Below are 18,634 nucleotides of genomic sequence, written 5' to 3' on the forward strand. Positions count from 1 at the left end.
TAGTAGCGAAAGCTTCTGTGTCTCTCTCATTCTTCCGACACCTCCCTGGTCCCTCTACCCACCCTCTCCCCTAGTTACTACAGCAACCTCAAGGTTGTTTCCCACCACCACCAGCCATACCCACCTGCCCCACACCAGATTTCGGATGTGACATCAGCTGCAAGGCTGAAAAGACATGACTGGGTTTGGCTGCACAGTGCTGCTAATGGGGCTGGTGTGCTATGGGCATCAATCAGCTGCTTAGCACTGAGAGTGCACAAAAGAGCTCCTCTCAGCATCAATCAGTTGACAGGTGCTGAGAGGAAGCCTCTGAAGTCATCAGCTGAATTTACAATTACATGAGGTGACTGAGGGGTGGACAACTCCTTAACTCTATACTATAGCAAGCAGGGACTTATCAAGCATTCACAGTTAAAGATATGAGAGCCAGAGGCTCTACCGCTTCCTGACTCTCAGTTGGGACCCAATACAGGTCGGTGCTCCCATGAGTGATTATTCATTCCCACCTGATACCTGGTAAGGCAGTGGATCCACTCAGCTCAGTATTGTCTACTACATGAATCCCATCCAGAGAGTGAAATGAACCCAATTATTTCACACCACAATGGCACTGGTGCTCATCTTTTGCTCCAGAAAATGGAAGTGGAGTGATAATAAAGACCTTTAAAGCCCTAAACCAGGCATGGCCAAACTTAGCCCTCCAGCTGTTTTGGGACTACAATTCCCACCATCCCTGACCACTGGTCCTGTTCATGTTGTTCGGGTGCCTGATTATAGTCTTCCAAAGCAACTACTCTCTTCCAGACTTAAAAATGGAAAGCAGAAGGCTGGTGGTCAACAAAGGAGGTTTAACGATTCTCTCAAGGCAAATCTAAAAAAATATAGTATAAACATTGACAATTGGGAAACACTGGCCTGTGAGCGCTCCAGTTGGAGAAAGGTGTCATGGACTTTGAAGAAGCACAGATTCAGGGCGAAAAGAAGAAACAAGCTAAGAGGAAGGCAGGCTTGGCAAACCCTCACTGTGATCAACTCCCGCCTGGAAACCAATGTCCCCACTGTGGAAGGACGTGTGGATCCAGAACTGGCCTCCACGGTCACCTACGGACTCACTGTTAAATGTTCATGGAAGACAATCTTACTTGGATACGAGTGATCACCAAAGAAGAATAAGAATAAGGTGTGTTTGCGCACAGGATTCCTGCATTGTGAGGGATTCCATGACCCTTTGGGTCCCTTCCAACTCTACAATTCTTTGTTTCTGTGACCCTGTGGCCTGCATTTCTTGGTTCCCAGCCTCCTGGGAGCCAAAAGTCAATGATGGGTGAGGCCAAAGGCAGGTGGAGCAAAACCAAGCAATATTCTAACCAGTGTCAAAACTTTTCACACACACACAAACTTCTGAGGCAATGAAGAAAGGTTATCACAGTTCACATCTCACTAGGCTATTATAGCCCAGGAGCAGAGATGGAGTCCTGAGGGCCAGTTGGGGAGGCCTTGAAGGCCTCATGCCACATCCCTGGCCTCCACCGTCCCGGGACACCCATCCCCTCCCCACTGCCCCACGCTAGGATTTTCCTCCATCGTGCCTTCTCCCACCCATCAAACTCCTGTACCTGAATGACTCTCATGTTGAGGCCGGTCTCCTGCGCCAGCTGTTCACGGATATGCCGGGTGGGCTTAGGGGTGGCAGCAAAAGCCGCTTTGAGGGTCTCCAGTTGCTTGGCCTTGATGGTGGTGCGGGGCCCTCTCCGCTTGGCCCCCAGATTTTGGTCGTCGTTCTCGTTGCTGCCCACCTCCTTGTCCGACACGTTGGCGCTCTCCGAGTCCTTGGCATCGTCTTGGCAGGGGTCTTGAGAGTCCGGGGAGAGGCTGGGGTCGCTGCCGGTGGTGGCTGCAGTGGTAGGGAGAAGCACACGCACAAAGACACATGCCCTTAGATGTCCGCCTTTTCTCAGATGCGCATCCAGCTGCAACCATCTCATCTCAATCATAACTGAATAGGGGAGCTGATCATATAGGATGGTTTGCTTGCTAAATAAGCAACGTGAAAGAAGGCACCAAGGGATGCGGGTGGCGCTGTGGTCTAAACCACAAAGCCTAGGGCTTGCCGATCAGAAGGTCAGCGGTTCAAATCCCCGCGACGGGGTGAGCTCCCATTGCTTGGTCCCTGCTCCTGCCAACCTAGCAGTTTGAAAGCACATACAAGTGCAAATAGATAAATAGGTACTGCTCCAGCGGGAAGGTAAACGGCGTTTCTGTGCGCTGCTCTGGTTCACCAGAAGCGACTTAGTCATGCTGGCCACATGACCTGGAAGCTGTATGTCAGCTCTCTCGGCCAATAAAGTGAGATGAGCTGCACAACCCCAGAGTTGTCTGCGACTGGACCTAACAGTCAGGGGTTTCTTTACCTTTAAGAAAGCACCATAAATGCAGGTGTTGCTCCCCACCTCCCCACCTTAAAACACTTCCCCACACTGTGAATTTGGCTCCCCCCTTTAAAGCTATTTAAGGCAGAGGCAGTCACCAGTGCATCTTGTGTCAGTGAGTTCCACAGGTAAATGATGCACTGCACAAAGGAAGCCTTTCTTTTGCTCGTCCTGAGTCTCTGGCTAAGCAGATTAATTGCAGGACCCCAGGTTCTAATAATGTGGGAGAAAATGAAAAAATGTCCCACTTGTTTGTTTCTTTAGATGTATGCATAGTGATACAAATTATGACCAGCTCCCCCAGCAGGATGAATTGCTTTATGCCATATTTTATTATTTCCCCATTCATTTGCCAGATACTTTCTGTGCTGTTTCCAAAGGCTTTTTAGCAGTTTTTATTACATTGCGTGTATTGCCTTGAGACGCAGAGGTGGGAGGCAACAGAACAAACAAACAAACAAATAAATAATGTTGCATTTCTAGCCACTCTTCAGCCATGAAGGCCCTCAGAGCAGCTTACGAAAACCAGCACTAAGATGGGCTCACAATCTAAAAAGATGGCATATGAGGAAAAAGGAACAAGGAGGGAGGAGGAAAAAACAAGCCAGGCACAAGTTATTGAAATTTGCTCTTCTTAAAGTTACAGCCAATTCACAGCCCCCTGGAAACTTGAATGACAGTCCATTGCAGCTGATAGAAAGCATCAGTTGTATATACACTTAATGTACTTCCCACTGACTTCCTGAGGGCCAAGCTGGACATGAGATTAAACAAATGCCTCTTTAAGCAATGCTATTGTTTTTATTTTATTTTTAAAAATTAAATAGTAATTGTACTGATCAGGGAGAGGAAGTTGAGCTGCCCTGGTCCTAAGGAAAATCCAGCCGCACATCCTGGAGGGAAGTAAGTCAAAGCCATTTCCTCCTCCGCATTTCAGTAGCTGGATGTGTCCACAGACCATGTGGAATGCCAAAAAAGAAAAATCTGACACTTGACCCAGGTTGGCTCATTCGCACATGCAGATTGCAAAGTGAAAACCATGCATGTGCGAATTGGTTCTACAGCTTATTTCCTCATCAAAGAGACATTTATTTGTCAAGTCAGTCTCCTTGATTTCCAGACATTTTGGCATCCCATACACTTATTGGATTACCCTAGAGAGGAAAAGGTTGGTTGAACAGGGCCTTGCGATTCCTAGCAATTGACAGTGAAGACAGAACATAGCCATTTCGGCTAGATAACCTTATCCTCCTCAAATGCCTGAAGGAAACCCCCCAAACAGGATTTGAGAGAAACAGCATTATCTGTCCAAAATACATATTCCTAGTTGTACATCCCTGGAACCTAAGAGTTTAGAACTGAGACCTGAAGCAATTTGCATCTAAGCACATTGACTTGGGCTGCAATCCTAAACATTGTTACTGAGGAAAAATGTTCCAAAATGTTAGAATTTGGGGCAATGAGCCCCAACAGGCTCCCCGCAAACCTGTATTAAAAAGTCACTTAAAAAACAACAACCCACGAACTTATTTAATAGCAACAAAATAAGTACCGAGTAGATTTTTGGAGTGAGATGTGTGTGCGAACACATGACAAGAAAGTATGGTTTGGGTTTAAAGGAAGGGAAAGCACAGGTGGGGAAGCCGCTGTCCTCAGATGCCATGGAGCTTCAGCTTTCACCAGCCCCAGCCAGCATGGCCAATGGTCAGGGAATGATGGGGAACTGTGTTGCGGGTCCTGCCCTGTGGAACTCCCTCCCACAAGAATCAAACCTGCGACTTTGGCATTATCAACACCACGCCCTAATCGACCAAGCTGCGTTATGTATTAATGATTATAGATAGCTATATCCGCCAATAGATATTTTAAATTCTTGATGTTTTGAATCTTGGAGGCTTAATTTTAAATTTTGTGTATTTTACACTGTTATAAGACGCTTTGAGACTTAACAGGGTGAAAAGCAACCTACGTTTTTTAAAAAACAGATCGAAAACATCTGCATGATCACAGATTAGCCAAATTGATGGAGGACGAGACTACAGGTATCAGTAACTATTGGCCATGATGGATGCATTTTCCCTCCAATGTGGGAAGCGATATGCCTCTGAATTCTGGTTGCTGGGAATCACTATGAGCCAGAGAGGAGCTATTGTGCTCATATTCTGCTTGCAGGGTTTCCATAGGGGAAGCTGGTTGGCTGCTGTGAGAACAGGATGCTGGGATAGATAGTCTTTTGGCTAAACCAGGGGTCAGGGAACTTTTTCAGCAAGGGGGGCAGTCCACTGTCCCTCAGACCTTGTGTGGGGCCAGACTATATATTTTTTTCGGGGGGGGGGGAATGAACGAATTCCTATGCCCCACAAATAACCCAGAGATGCATTTTAAATAAAAGGACACATTCTACTCATGTCAAAACACGCTGATTCCCGGACCGTCCGTGGGCCGGATTGAGAAGGTGACTGGGCCGGATCTGGCCCCCGGGCCTTAGTTTGCCAACCCATGGGCTAGATAGTCCTTTGGCCTGACCCTGCATGGATGCCCTTCAGTCCCCCCCCCACCGAAGTAAGGGAAGCTTGTTCCAGCGTAAAGCACTTTTAAGGCAGCTGCCTAACCCCCAATTATTTGGGAGTAAATCCCATTGAAACACACGTGGGGTGGGGGAGATCTCTTCCAAATAAATATGTATTAATATGTAGAAAGCTGAAGTAAAATTATGTTTACTTCAGTGGAAGAGATTAATGCAATTAATGTTGATGTGAGTTTTAATGTGGGTTTTTTTGTCTATTGTTATTTTAACTTTGTCTTATAGCATTGTTGTTAATTTTTCTTATTGTTTTACCTTTTTTCTTATTGTTTTAACTTTTTTTTTTACAAATTGCTTTGAGGATTTCAGAGTCTTTTTGCAATCATGTTGTGTATAAATTTTACAAAATAAATAAAGGCTGCATTCCTAACCCCACTGTTAAACAAATCAAAATCAATCAAAAGGAAAATAGTACATGGGGGGGAGCCCCACTGAATTCACTAGGATTTATTTCTGAGTGTCCATGCCTAGGATGGCTGCCTAATGATTTTACCTGAGAGTAACAAAAGCCCCATAGAACTCAGTGGGACTTAGATACTTCTACGTAGACCCACAAAAGGTGGCACCATTAAGTATTTGTTTGCAATGAATCAATGGGACCTCGTGGTGAGCTACTTGTGAGCTGGACTGAGCCCCAGGTTTCAGACAGAGAAAACACTTCCCCCCTCCCCATATTTTGTCCTTAAGTGTGTGTGTGTGTTTTGTGGAGGGGGAGCATTGTGTTAACTATTCCTTGTGGTGGAGCGAAAATTGCAACCGGTGTTGTCACTTTCTCCTTCTTCCTCTCCTTTCAACAAACCTCCACACTTTACACATGTGTGCCAGTAACACACGGGTGTGAAGCCGACACACACACACACACACATCTCCCCAACAAGTCTGCTAGGGCCAAACATTTCCTTGGGACTGTGAATTTCTTCACCCACCACCTCAAAAAAGAAGAAGCTGTTTCCTACAAAGTATGTGCCTGTCTATCACTCACTCTCTCTGAAGATGTGTTTCTCTCTGATCTTCCTGGGCTCTTAAAATGGATCTCCAGTAGTTCCAATTCACTGGTCCTCTTCCCAAAAGGGATGTAAGAAAGGAAAAGACCCATAGACACCTAGGGATGCTCCTCCCAGCGGTTTGCAGCTAAGTGTGGATTGCAAAATGTGCTTAGCAGACCCTGCTCTGATCTGATCTTCTCAGACCCTCCATTTCACCAGTATTTGAATAACATTGTGCAATTGGTTTTTGTATTTCATACACCACTCAGAAGCCTTATTTTTAATGTCTGCAAGTTGTTTTAAATTGTTTATAACATTGCTATAACCTGCCCTGGGACCTTGGGTGTGTGTGTGAAGGGCAGGCAATCAATAATGTGATTATATTATACTATAAAAATAAAACCATTGGTTGTCTCCCTTCCTAGTCCTGCTCAGAGAAGACCCGTTGAAAATAAAAAAGGACATGACTAACTTGGGTCCGTTGACTTAAATTTGATTTCAGATTTGTATTCCGCTTTTCCAGCGACAGAGCTGAGCTCAAAACAGCTCGTGGTGGGATCAATAGCATTAACCATCAGCAAAACATTGCAATGGCTCTAAGCACGTCAAAACCAAAATAGTATAACAAGGCAACGAGAGAGAGAATGAAACCAATTCATCAGACCATCCATACAATTCAATACAAACTCATAGTAAGTGATTCAAAAATATCTGAAATGGGTCTTCTCTGAATAAGACTTGGGTTGGGTACAATCCAACGCTATTTTAATAATACTCCAAATATTGGCCCGTGATTCCGTAATTCCCCCCCTGGGGGTGGATATTTTGATTTCCATCTCCAATCAAGTTTATAATCTACTCTCAGCTCCCTCCCCAAATGACAGAACAGTCACCTTCTGATTTTCCATAGCTGTGAAAACTTTGAATGCATCAGAAAGGGGGGGAAAAGGGGGGAGCAAATTAATTGCTCCTATCAATTAATTAAAAGACATCAAATGAGCCCTGCTGGTTGTAAGCCAACACCCTTCTTCCAAACCCATGCCTCCATAAAAAAAAAAACCCCATAGCCTGGCATGAAGGCCAAGTTACAGGGAACCAGGCAGAGGGCCTTCTCGGTGGTGGCGCCCACCCTGTGGAATGCCCTGCCACCAGATGTCAAAGAGAACAACAACTACCAGACTTTTAGAAGACATCTGAAGGCAGCTCTGTTTAGGGAAGCTTTTAATGTTTGATGTATTATGGTATTTTAATATTTTGTTGGAAGCTGCCCAGAGTGGCTGGGGAAGCCCAGCCAGATGGGTGGGATATAAATAAGAAATTATTATTATTATTATTATTATTATTATTATTATTATTATTATTAACAGCCCACCATTATGAATATTAGTGGCAGATATTCTGGGGAAGAGGTGGTGAATGTGGTGATCTCCAGGTGTTGCGGGATGCCAGCTCCCATCACCCTTGACCATTAGGCATGCTGGCCAGGGCTACCCTGAGTTACACTATCTCCGAATCCAGAAGATCTGTTTTGTTAACATCATAGGAAGTTTTCCTGATCCAGAGTCAGACCACTGGTCCATCTTGCTCAGGACCAGCAGTAGCTCTCCAGACTTTCACCTGGAAGACACTCCCAGTTCTGGAGATGCCAGGAATTGAACTGGGTACCTTCAGGCATGCAAAGCGGATGCTCTAAGCACAGAGCTACTTCCCTTCCCCAGTTATCATGGCTGATAGGTGTTGATAGACCTCTCCCCCTAGGTGGAGTGATCCAATTCTGTTTTAAAGTATTCTAGAGTTCACGAAAGCTAAGGTACAGATTCTAATGTTGCTAGCATAATCCAGTTTACCTGGGTGCATAGGTGCCCAATCTCCTAGGCCTAGGAGCCGAGGTCCATTTGCGCCCCCCCCACCAAAAAAATATTTGAGGAGCCCGCCCCTCAAGCTGATGAGCATTACTATTCAAATGGTGAGTATGTGTCAGGGCTTACCTGCTCCCCCCCCATATTTTATTAAATTGGCACCCCTGCCTGAGATTATATCCCATTGAATTTAATGGGCCTTCCTCATAGAATCACAGAATTGTAGAGTTGGAAGGGGCCATGAGTAAGGTTGCCGTATTTCAAAAAGTCAAAATCCGGACACAAAAGAGTTGTTTTGACCAAAGTTGCTGAGCTTTCCTTGCGAAAACACGGAGTTTCTAAGGCAGGGGTCAGCAAACTTTTTCAGCAGGGGGCCGGTCCACTGTCCCTCAGACCTTGTGGGGGGCCGGACTATATTTTTGGGGGAAAATGAGTGAATTTCTATGCCCCACAAATAACCCAGAGATGCATTTTAAATACAGTGGTACCTCGGGTTAAGTACTTAATTCGTTCCGGAGGTCCATTCTTAACCTGAAACTGTTCTTAACCTGAAGCACCACTTTAGCTAATGGGGCCTCCTGCTGCCACTGCGCCGCCGGAGCATGATTTCTGTTCTCATCCTGAAGCACTATTGATTTCTGTTCTTAACCTGAAACACTATTTCTGGGTTAGCGGAGTCTGTAACCTGAAGCGTATGTAACCTGAAGCATATGTAACCTGAGGTACCACTGTAAAAGGACACATTCTACTCATGTAAAAACATGTTAATTCCCAGACCATCCACAGGCCGGTTTAAGAAGGTGATTGGGCTGGATCTGGCCCCTAGGCCTTAGTTTGCCTACTAAGCTATTTTTAATGAAATTTGTCAAAATCTACACTACCGACATGGGCTACCATACGCCCGGGATTTCCTGGGACATTTCAGCAATTTCCATCCAGACGCTGTTTACAAGGGCTGAATGCCAGCTATATCAGGGAAATTCCAGACATATGGTAAGCCTAACCATGAGAGTTATTTAATCCAGCCCCCTGCAATCCAGGGGTCCAACATGGGACTCGAACCCACAACCTTGAGATTAAGAGTCTCCTGCTCTACAGACTGATTCCAGCAGAATAGCTCCTCAGTAATGGCTAGGATGCGGGTGGCGCTGTGGGTTGAACCACAGAGCCTAGGACTTGCCGATCAGAAGGTCGGTGGTTTGAATCCCCGTGACGGGGTGAGCTCCCGTTGCTCGGTCTGTGCTCCTGCCAACCTAGCAGCTCAAAAGCATGTCAAACTGCAAGTAGATAAATAGGTACCGCTCCAGCGGGAAGGTAAACGGCGTTTCCATGCACTGCTCTGGTTCGCCAGAAGCGGCTTAGTCATGCTGGCCACATGACCCGGAAGCTGTACGCCGGCTCCCTTGGCCAATAAAGCAAGATGAGTGCCACAACCCCAGAGTCGGTCACAAGTGGACCTAACGGTCCGGGGTCCCTTTACCTTTACCTTTAATGGCTAGGTATGTAGCCTAAGGTCTTCCTGTGAGATTTACAGACATCACATGGTGCTCCCCCCCCCCCTGCAAATCCTAGGAACTAGTTTAACCCTCTGCAAAGCTGCAATTCCGAGCATCCTTAGCAAACCCCAATTCCCAGGATTCTTTGGGGGAAGTCACTTGATGTAACCGGTTGTATACAGCCCTGACAACCAGGCATTTCAATGGTCCAAACAGTTGCATTCGGACTGCCCCACCCCAGCCGAAGTTCATCGCCGCTCCTCACCTGAGTGCAAGCTGTTCTCTTTGGCAGTGCTGCTGTTGCTCAGGTAATCTTCTTTGCAGACAAACTTGTTCTCGTCGATGATATAAAGCTCCTCGCCGGTGGAGAGCTGTTTGTTACACATCATGCAGGTGAAACAGCTCAGGTGAAAGACTTTGCTCCTGGCCCTCCTGACCAGGTCGCTGGGAGAGATGCCCTGGGAGCAGCCAGCACACTTGGTCCCAAAACACCTGGATCAAAGCAAGGGAGGGAGAGAGAGAAGGGGGGGAAACAGGCCAGAGGTAATGAAATGGATCAGAAACGAAACCAGAACAAGGCTGAAACCAGAATAGGGAAGCTGGAAGAGGGGAATAATTGGGGCCGGCTCTACCAAGAGGCAGAATGGCAGGCAGCAGAAAACAGATATTGAGGGCTGGCCATGCTGCCCTCCCAGAAAGGACCTTCTAGTGCAGTGGTGGCCAAACTTGGCCCGCCTGCTGTTTTGGGACTACAATTCCCATCATCCCTGACCACTGGTCCTGTTAGCTAGGGATGATGGGAGTTGTAGTCCCAAAACAGCTGGAGGGCCAAGTTTGGCCACCACTGTTCTAGTGCAAGGACCATTGGTAGAGGGGGGTACCTCTGGATAGGCAAAGCCAGGATTTAGTATGGGGAAGGACACCCACCTGTCGTCATCATCCTGTGTCTCTGTCTAGCAGATTCGGAATGAAATATCTCAACAACATTTGTTTTAAATTACTTTCTTTTGAACCCAAGTGCTCAGAAAATGTCAAGATTTCCCACAATTTCTACTTTCAGTTAAGTATTTTTATTTATTTGCTGCCCCCCCGCCCCGCTTGCCTGGCAGATTTCTGGAGACAAAGCATCTTCTCTTTGCAAAAGAAAGATTCCCTTTCATTGACTTGCATTGGGTAAAGGAGCATAAATTCACAGGAAAAACAAGCACAGCTTTTCCCCGCTCCCTTTAAATCATGGGGACTGCAATGCCCAGGGAAGAAAACCCACTGTGATGAAAACCCACCCCTGTCCATCAAAATGAAAGACCCCCCGCTCCCAGTTCCACCTTCTCCTCACTCAGACTCAGTGCATTTCCCGAGTCAGCTTGGTTTTGTTTTTTTTAAAAAAGAATAGCGGCAGAGCAGAAAGCAAAAACGAAATCATTCGTTCCCACAAGAGATAGTGATAGCCGCCATCTTGGATGGTTTCAAAAGAGGACAGGGGAAATTCATCAATGGCACACCCTCCAACATTTCTCCGATGAAAATGGGGATGTCCCATTCCACAATGAGGATTTTACAATTTATACCACACACATCTTACTGGGTTGCCCCAGCAACTCTGGGCAGCTTCCAACATACAGTATATAAAAACATAATAAAACATTCAAGGTTTTTAAAATTTCTCTGTACTGTACAGGGTTGCCTTCAGACGGTTCATGGGTCAGATAGCTCCAACATTTCTCTAATGAAAATAGAAACATCCTAAGGTTGGGCTGCCATACATCTGGATTTTCCCGGACATTACCAGGATTTCAATTGGCGTCCCGGGGGAATTTCTGAAAGGCAGCGTTTTGTCCTGAATCTTAGGCAAGTGAATCAAAAAAATCACATGGCTCAACAACTTTCAGAGTGTTCTCATTTTTTACTTTTTGAAATATGGCAACCCTATCCTATGAAAAAGGGGGACATTCCAGGATATAGTAATAATAATAATGATAATAATAATAATAATAATAATAATAATAATAATAATAATAATATATTTATGCCCTGCCCACTCTGGGCGGCTTCCAACAAAAGATTAAAAATACATTGAAACTTCAGCTGCCTTCAGATGTGTTCTAAATGTCATATAGTTGTTTATTTCTTTGACATCTGATGAGAGGGCGTTCCACAGGGTGGGCGCCACTACCGAGAAGGCCCTCTGCCTGGTTCCCTGTAACTTCACTTCTTGCAGTGAGGGAACTGCCAGAAGGCCCGCGGCACTGGACCTCAGTGTCCGGGCTGAATGGGATGGCTTTTCTAAATCAGGGACGTCGCTGGAAAATAGGGACACTTGGAGGGTCTGCAATGGGGACTAGCCACAATGCCGGCATTTCCCCCCCTCCCCACTTTCGAAGACAGGAAATGCCTCTGAACGCCAGTTCCTGGGGACTTCAAGTGGGGAGAGCCACTGGCAGAATAGGATGCTGGACCAGATGGGCCATTGGCCAAATCTTCATGAACTTATAGCTGGCTAGAACCCTGAACAGGAATACTCTATACTGCAACACTTTGTTGCAGGCCACACATCTAAGCTATATTTCCAAACAACTGTACATTCCTTAAAAAGGATGGAGGTATTTTGGAGTTTTTTTTGAGAGTTATTTCAAGACTGTTTTGGTGGGAATGGAACAAGGGTCTTCGGTGGAGAAAGAGGACATTGTGGTGGCTAATATAACCAGCAGCTTCCGCTCCCTAACTCCTATGTACTTAATAGCTACTCAGCAGACAGAAATTCAACAGGAGATGCTTTTTTCTTGATCCCATCATTGCCTCTCCCTGCAGGGATATGTTTTCCCAGCTAAGCTGCTGTCTGTCCTGAAGCACTGCATTAGAAAGAAAAGGCAACTGAAATTATGAAAAATAACTGAAGAAAAGAGGTTCAGATAGGCTGGCTTGTGGTGAAATAGGACAGGCCGCCTTCTAAGGCTCTGTGGTAACCTGGATGAATAACAAGATGAATGACAAAGCAAATTGCTCCTTTGGGTCCAGGACTGGTGTGGCCTAGGCTCTAATCCTAGTTTATCAAGGCTTTGCAGCAGCTAGACTGTTGACTGGGAGCATAGCTGTCAACTTTCCCCTTTTCTTGCGAGGAATCCTATTCGGAATAAGGGAATTTTCCTTTAAAAAAGGGAAACGTTGACAGCTATGACTGGGAGTGGCCGCTGAGACCACATAACACCGGTCTTGAAAGACCTACATTGGCTCCCAGTACGTTTCCGAGCACAATTCAAAGTGTTGGTGCTGACCTTTAAAGCCCTAAATGGCCTTGGCCCGGTATACCTGAAGGAGTGTCTCCATCCTCATTGTTCTGCCCGGACGCTGAGGTCCAGCACTGAGGGCCTTCTGGTGGTTCCCTCACTGTGAGAAGCAAAGCTACAGGGAACCAGGCAGAGGGCCTTCTTGGTAGTGGCGCCCGCCCTGTGGAACGCCCTCCCATCAGATGTCAAAGAAATAAACAACTACCAGACTTTTAGAAGACATCTGAAGGCAGCCCTGTTCAGGGAAGTTTTTAATGTGGGACATTTTAATGTATTTTTAATCTTTGTTGGAAGCAGCTCAGAATGGCTGGGGAAACCCAGCCAGATGGGCGGGGTACAAATAAATTATTATTATTATTATTATTATTATTATTATTATTATTGGCATGCAGAAGGTCCCAGGTTCAATCTCTGGCATCTCCAGATCAGGGTAGGAGAGAGACCCTGCCTGAAACCATGGAGAGCTGCTGCCAGGCTGCCAGCCAGTGTTGACAACACTGAGTTAAATGGCCCAATGGTTTGACTTGGTAGAAAGCTCTTTTTAAGGTTCCTGCATTATTGGCTTTTCAACAGACCCTGGGCACATTTTTTAAAAAAACATTATTATTATTATTATTATTCAAATTGCTTTTTAACCCGAGGTTCCAAATATCTTTGTTTTAGCTGCTGCTGTTCTCATGCCATAATGCTGTAACTCTTTCAGTGTGGTTCTGTTTTGATCAAGTGCTTTAGGGTTTCAATGTAAATTTTTGAAATAAACGTTTGAAACAAACGGACCCATGTTGTGCACAAAGCATGTATCATGGGAGGGAAGCTGCAAATACTTCTACCACTCATGACAATTAATTTATATATAATGAATGTATATACCGCTTATAGGACAACAAGGCTTCCAAGCACTTTACAACTGTAAAACCAACACACCATTAAAATATGCAATGGCAGTTCAAATGGGGCATTTAAGCACCCTCAGTTAAAATACTGCAGTAAGACAAACCATTCGAAAGCATAGCAATTAAAAGCAATTAAAAAAATAAAGCTCAGTTCAGGGGGATGCTTATCTATTGATGCCAAAATAGGCTGCTGAGCTTTTACTGAATACTGAAAATTCCTCATCCCATTCTGCACCTTGTTATCCTAGGTTAAAATAAGGACACTTTGTGCTTCTCAAGTTTTGAAAAAGCACAGATATTTTACAGAGGGGGCCTAGGCGGAGTCTGTGTGCCGGTCCTCTTATTTGCATCTCCGCTCAGAAGTGCTGAAAAGCTTCCCATTCAGCCCCGTAGCAAAGTGTCCCTGGCTCAGAGCCCAAACGCCACCATCCCTTGTTATTAGGCTTCCCAGCGAACCAGGGGGAAAACAAAAACAGAAAACCCTCGCCTGCTTTGCTCCTGTGCCAAGCAGCACAACATGATCTGCAGGAAAACCAGCTGATGAATTTTGTTCCTGGCCTAAAGATAATAAGCAACACCTGTTAATATCTGCTGTGCAGGTTGCTGCTGGAAAGCACAAGCAGATTATTATTATAATTTTTTTAAATTTGGCAAACCCAGATTTCTTACTCTAGCCTTTCCTTTCCTTCTCATTTCCCTGCAAGGTTGAAATCTGGACTGCAGGTTCCTACGGGCTGAAGCCTGGTCCTTTTTTGTTTTACGTCCCACCCCAAAGTGTGACATGGACAGACATATTTAATAAGGAACATTCCCTCTATTCCCGATGCGCAGCCGGCGCAGAGCATTCCTTTATGTTGCCAAAAGGGCGCTATCCGTGCACGAGAAAGGGAGGCATCAGCAACCTTGAAGCGCAACCCTGAGGCTTGCGTTAAGAACAAAAACCCATGGAAGGAACTCTTTTTAAAAATCCAGCCAAGAGACTATGGGTTTCGTGGGGTGGTTTTTTGGGGTGGGTGGGATTGGAAAACTGGGCAGGAGGTGGAATGGAATGGAGTATCCTGAAGCTGGGTATTCTACTCTAACATTTCGTTTCTACTCCCTTTATTTATTTATTTGGGGTAGTGCCGGAATGAAGTACGCTGAAGTGGAACATTTCCGACAGGCCCTCTCAAGCGCTGAGATCGGTGGAGGATGCCCTGTCGCTTGTTCCATTGCCCTCAGAAGTTTGGAGTGGCAGTGGCAGCCCAGCACCTAAGTTGTGGAACTCCTCACTGAGGCGCAAGGAGAGATTGCACCCCTTTACCTTGCCTTTGGGCCCCCGAGATGTACGTTTTAAGGACCCATCTTATTTTTTGTGATTGTAAGTTGTCTTTAAATATTGCATAGTATTGCATTGTAAATATTATTTCTGTGTTTTAATTGCTATAAACTGCCCTGGGAGCTTTGGGAGAAGGGCAGGTACGATATAATAAATAAATAAATAAATAAATAAATAAATAATACACTGCAATACAGATCTACACCGTATACTTAAAGCACACCCAACACATATTTAAAGCACGTAGTGTACTGCCCAGAAAAGAATAATGTGATCTGTAGTTTCCCCTCAAGGAGGTGCAATTTCTAGCACCCCTTAACAAGCTACAGCTCCCAGGATCCTTTAAGGCAGGCTTCCGCAACCTCGGTCCTCCAGATGTTTTGAGACTACAATTCCCATCATCCCTGACCGCTGGTTCTGCTAGCTAGGGATCATGGGAGTTGTAGGCCAAAAACATCTGGAGGGCTGAGGTTGAGGAAGCCTGCTTCAAGGGAAGTCATGTGCATTTTGAATGTATGGTGTGGAACAGGCTCCACCATCATCTCCTTCCTGCATTGGCCAACCAGCATAAACTTACCCTTCTTGGGTACCAATACGATCCTGTTTACCTTCACCTCCCACCCAAGGGATTCTCTAGCTGGTTTGAGGCATATTTCAGCCACTGTTCTAAAATTATTTTTATGGAAATAAGAGTGATCAACAGCTGGGGATATGTTGCCCTGGAACCTGTTTTCTGCAGTATGACTTGGCTGTAGAAGCAATAGAAATAATCTTCAGAGGCTGTGCTGAGCATCTCTTTCTGGCTAGAAGCAGCTGCTAATAAGGATAATAGGAGGAGCCTGGAGGGAGAAAGTCAGGTTAGAGCAGCAAGGAGCCTGCATACCCAGAAAATCTGAATTTGGGTTAATGAGATTTGGGGGTGCAGAGTGTGGCTTCCAGGCAAGGCTACAACCCCAGTACTTTATTCTCAAAGTTTAAGCACTGCCTACCTCACAGGGTTGCTGGGTGGACATCGCAAAAGGAAGAGGGGCAGAAGCAAGAAGATTGTAAAGTTCTACATTGTTTCTCTTATTTGTTATTTGGATCATTTTCTATGTGGTTCCAGTGGTCCCTTGGACAAGGGTCTGGAATCCCAAGCTTCTTTGAATCCGGAGGGTCCTAGAGGCTCCCAGAGGAGCTCCTAGATGAACAAAAAGGGGCAAAGGGGGCGGGGGAGAGCAATCTCTGCATCCTGAGGCTTACAATCGATAAAGTCGCAACATAAAAGGAAAACTGATTAGGTAGGGAGGAGGAAAAAAAGCAAACTCAGGTAGAAATGATTAGAAATATGAAGATGTTGTTGTTTTTAACTGTCATACAACTAGGACCTAATAATGCTGACACACCAGACTAAGCTACAGAAACATTAATAAATGGCCGCATATACAGGATTACAAAGAAGAGCAATGAAAGAAACATAGGAACTACAAATTAATGAACTAAACGTGGGAACACAAAAAGCTGCCTTGTACCAGTCAAGTCAGGCCATTACTCTCTCTAGCTCAGTATTATTTACCCCAAGTGGCAGCGGCTCTCCAGGGTTTCAAACGAGAGGTCTCTCCTGGCCTTGCTTGTTGTAGATTGAATCTTGGACCTCCTGCATGAGGAGCAGGTTCTCTACCCATGACCCACAGCCCTTCCCCAAGCAAAGCTGCAAGACTAATATTCTCGGCTTCCAGGATCTTTCAGATGCTCTTGGTGCTCTGGAATCCAACCCTTCCCTGCCACTCTTCCTACCCATCTCCCTAAGCTGCAAGAGAAGGGAACTGGAGAATGTAAACAAGAGTCCTGCCAAGGACCCATCTAGTTGGGGGTCCTGTACTCCTAGTGGCTTAACCAGGTGCCTAAATGCAAAGGCCACAAACAGGGCTTCTGAGCGCAACAGCACACTTTTCATCCTGCAATTCTCAGCAACTGAGAAGCATTCCTGCCTCTGAGAGTGAAGGCAGAACGCAGCCATCATGGCCACTAACCACAGATAGCCTTGCCTTCCACAGAGAGAGGGGAGAAGGAGAGGAAACAGGCAGAGGACATTCTTATAAGCTTTCTCCAATTGTCTGCTTGCCATCTCTGGCCTTGTGGCTCCTTCCACGCCAAGAATAAGAGAGTCGGCTGCATGCTCTCTTCCAGTTTTCATGACATCGGCTCCTTCTCCTGGGTAGGGTTAAAGGTAGCAAGGCTGCTGCCCTAACTGCCCTGTCTTACTCAGGAGTAAGTCCTGGTGAATTCAGTGGAGGGGGCGGCATGCTCCCAGGTACACGAATGGCTAGGTTGGCCAGACTTTGTAGGCCAAAATGTATTAGCATGAATATAAATAAAAGGTTTGCTGCAGCTGTAATTGACCTGGAAAGAGGACAAGGGAGTTTGTACAGGGAAATGGGAGAGAGGCATGCCACGGAGTTGCCTCTCCAGAGGACTGACACTTTTGATTAACGACGCCCTAATAAGCATTAAAGCTGAATTTGGGAGATGTGCAATGCCTTTCGACATGGCTCCCTCCATGCCAAAAAAAGAAGCCGTAGATCTCCTTGGCCAAGTGGGATGGCATGGGTGGAAAATAACCTATCCAAAACCAAACCTCGCTTGGGATTAACCCAAAGGATGGCCTAGGTCTTTGCATGCAGAAATGTCCCACAATTCAGCCCCCAACATCTCCTGCTACAAAGGATCAGGGAATAGGTGATGGGGTAAGATCTCTCTCTGCCAGAGACATCCATAGGGAAGCCTGGTCCATTATTCTGAGCTAGATGCATTTAATACAAGGCGGCTTCATCTATTACTGTAAGGTCATTCGAACCACCAGTTCTTCGCTTGCCCTGAGTGGGGCTAGAGAAGTACAAGGGGGACAAGGCCCCCCCCCAAATGAGCTCGTCCCCACTTGCCCCTCCCCATTGCTGGGCTCTGTCCCCTGTCATTAACATATATTTTCCCCACACCCAGAGATGGGAGAAACGCAATTCACCCGTCTAGAAATATAGTTGACCCTATTGTGCTCCCCAGCCCATTTTGTTCTGGTGCAACTATTATGGGTTGGGGCTGGTCCTACGGAAAACACAGCCTTGAACGGCTTGATCCGTGCAGGTGTACGGACAAGTAAGCTCCCAGGAGGTAGGGGTGTGTGTGTGTGTGTGTGTGTGTGTGTCACACTCAGAAGCAAGGCAAGCTTATTCGCCTCGATATTGAACCTGTCCTCCAAAAGGCCTGCGCAGATCTGACTGCTCTTCTTGATCTGGTCACCCCGTATTAATTAATTAATTGGTATTATCTCAATTTATTACTCGTCCTTCGCCACCAGGTCCCAGGTATCGGTTGCAACAATTTAAAATTCAGTATTAAAAATTACAATCACAACAACTGTGGTGAGGGGGGGCGCGCATTGTTCCTGAAAGCATCGATCTCAGGTATCAATGGCCCCAAGGGATCCATTGCTGGATCTCTCCATACATTGCTTGCTCAGGTGCAGTGCAATCTTCTACCAATGGGGACCAACCCAGGGGACTTTTGTTGACTGGATGGTCAACTTGCGTCCTACTCAAAAGTAACCCCCCACTGAATACTCCCAGATAAGTTTGTGCAGGCTTAATGAGTCTTTGTTTTGATTCATGTCTCTATCCTAAAGGATGGCTAAGATGAAGAAGGGCTTTATTCCTGAATAAAAACCCTGGCAGGTCCAGACTGCAAATAGGGTCCTTTGGGGAAAATGCAAATAGAAGTGTGAGAGAAACCACAATTGTGGTCATTTCTTC

General features: G+C 45.9%; 1 protein-coding gene across 1 annotated transcript in view; it reads right to left on the reverse strand.

The window, feature by feature from the left end:
• LHX1 (LIM homeobox 1) overlaps window positions 1–18,634 on the reverse strand; it is a 51,765-nt gene that overhangs the window by 24,416 nt on the left and 8,715 nt on the right. The window contains exons 2-3 of the mRNA XM_081844238.1: window positions 9,620–9,846; window positions 1,617–1,894 (exon numbers count right to left, since the gene is read on the reverse strand). Of these exons, the coding sequence (XP_081700364.1) occupies window positions 1,617–1,894; window positions 9,620–9,846 (505 nt within the window). The remainder of the gene's footprint in view (window positions 1–1,616; window positions 1,895–9,619; window positions 9,847–18,634) is intronic.

This window comes from Podarcis erhardii (assembly GCF_964252035.2).
Source record: "Podarcis erhardii genome assembly, chromosome: 16".
NCBI classification, from domain to species: domain Eukaryota; kingdom Metazoa; phylum Chordata; class Lepidosauria; order Squamata; family Lacertidae; genus Podarcis; species Podarcis erhardii.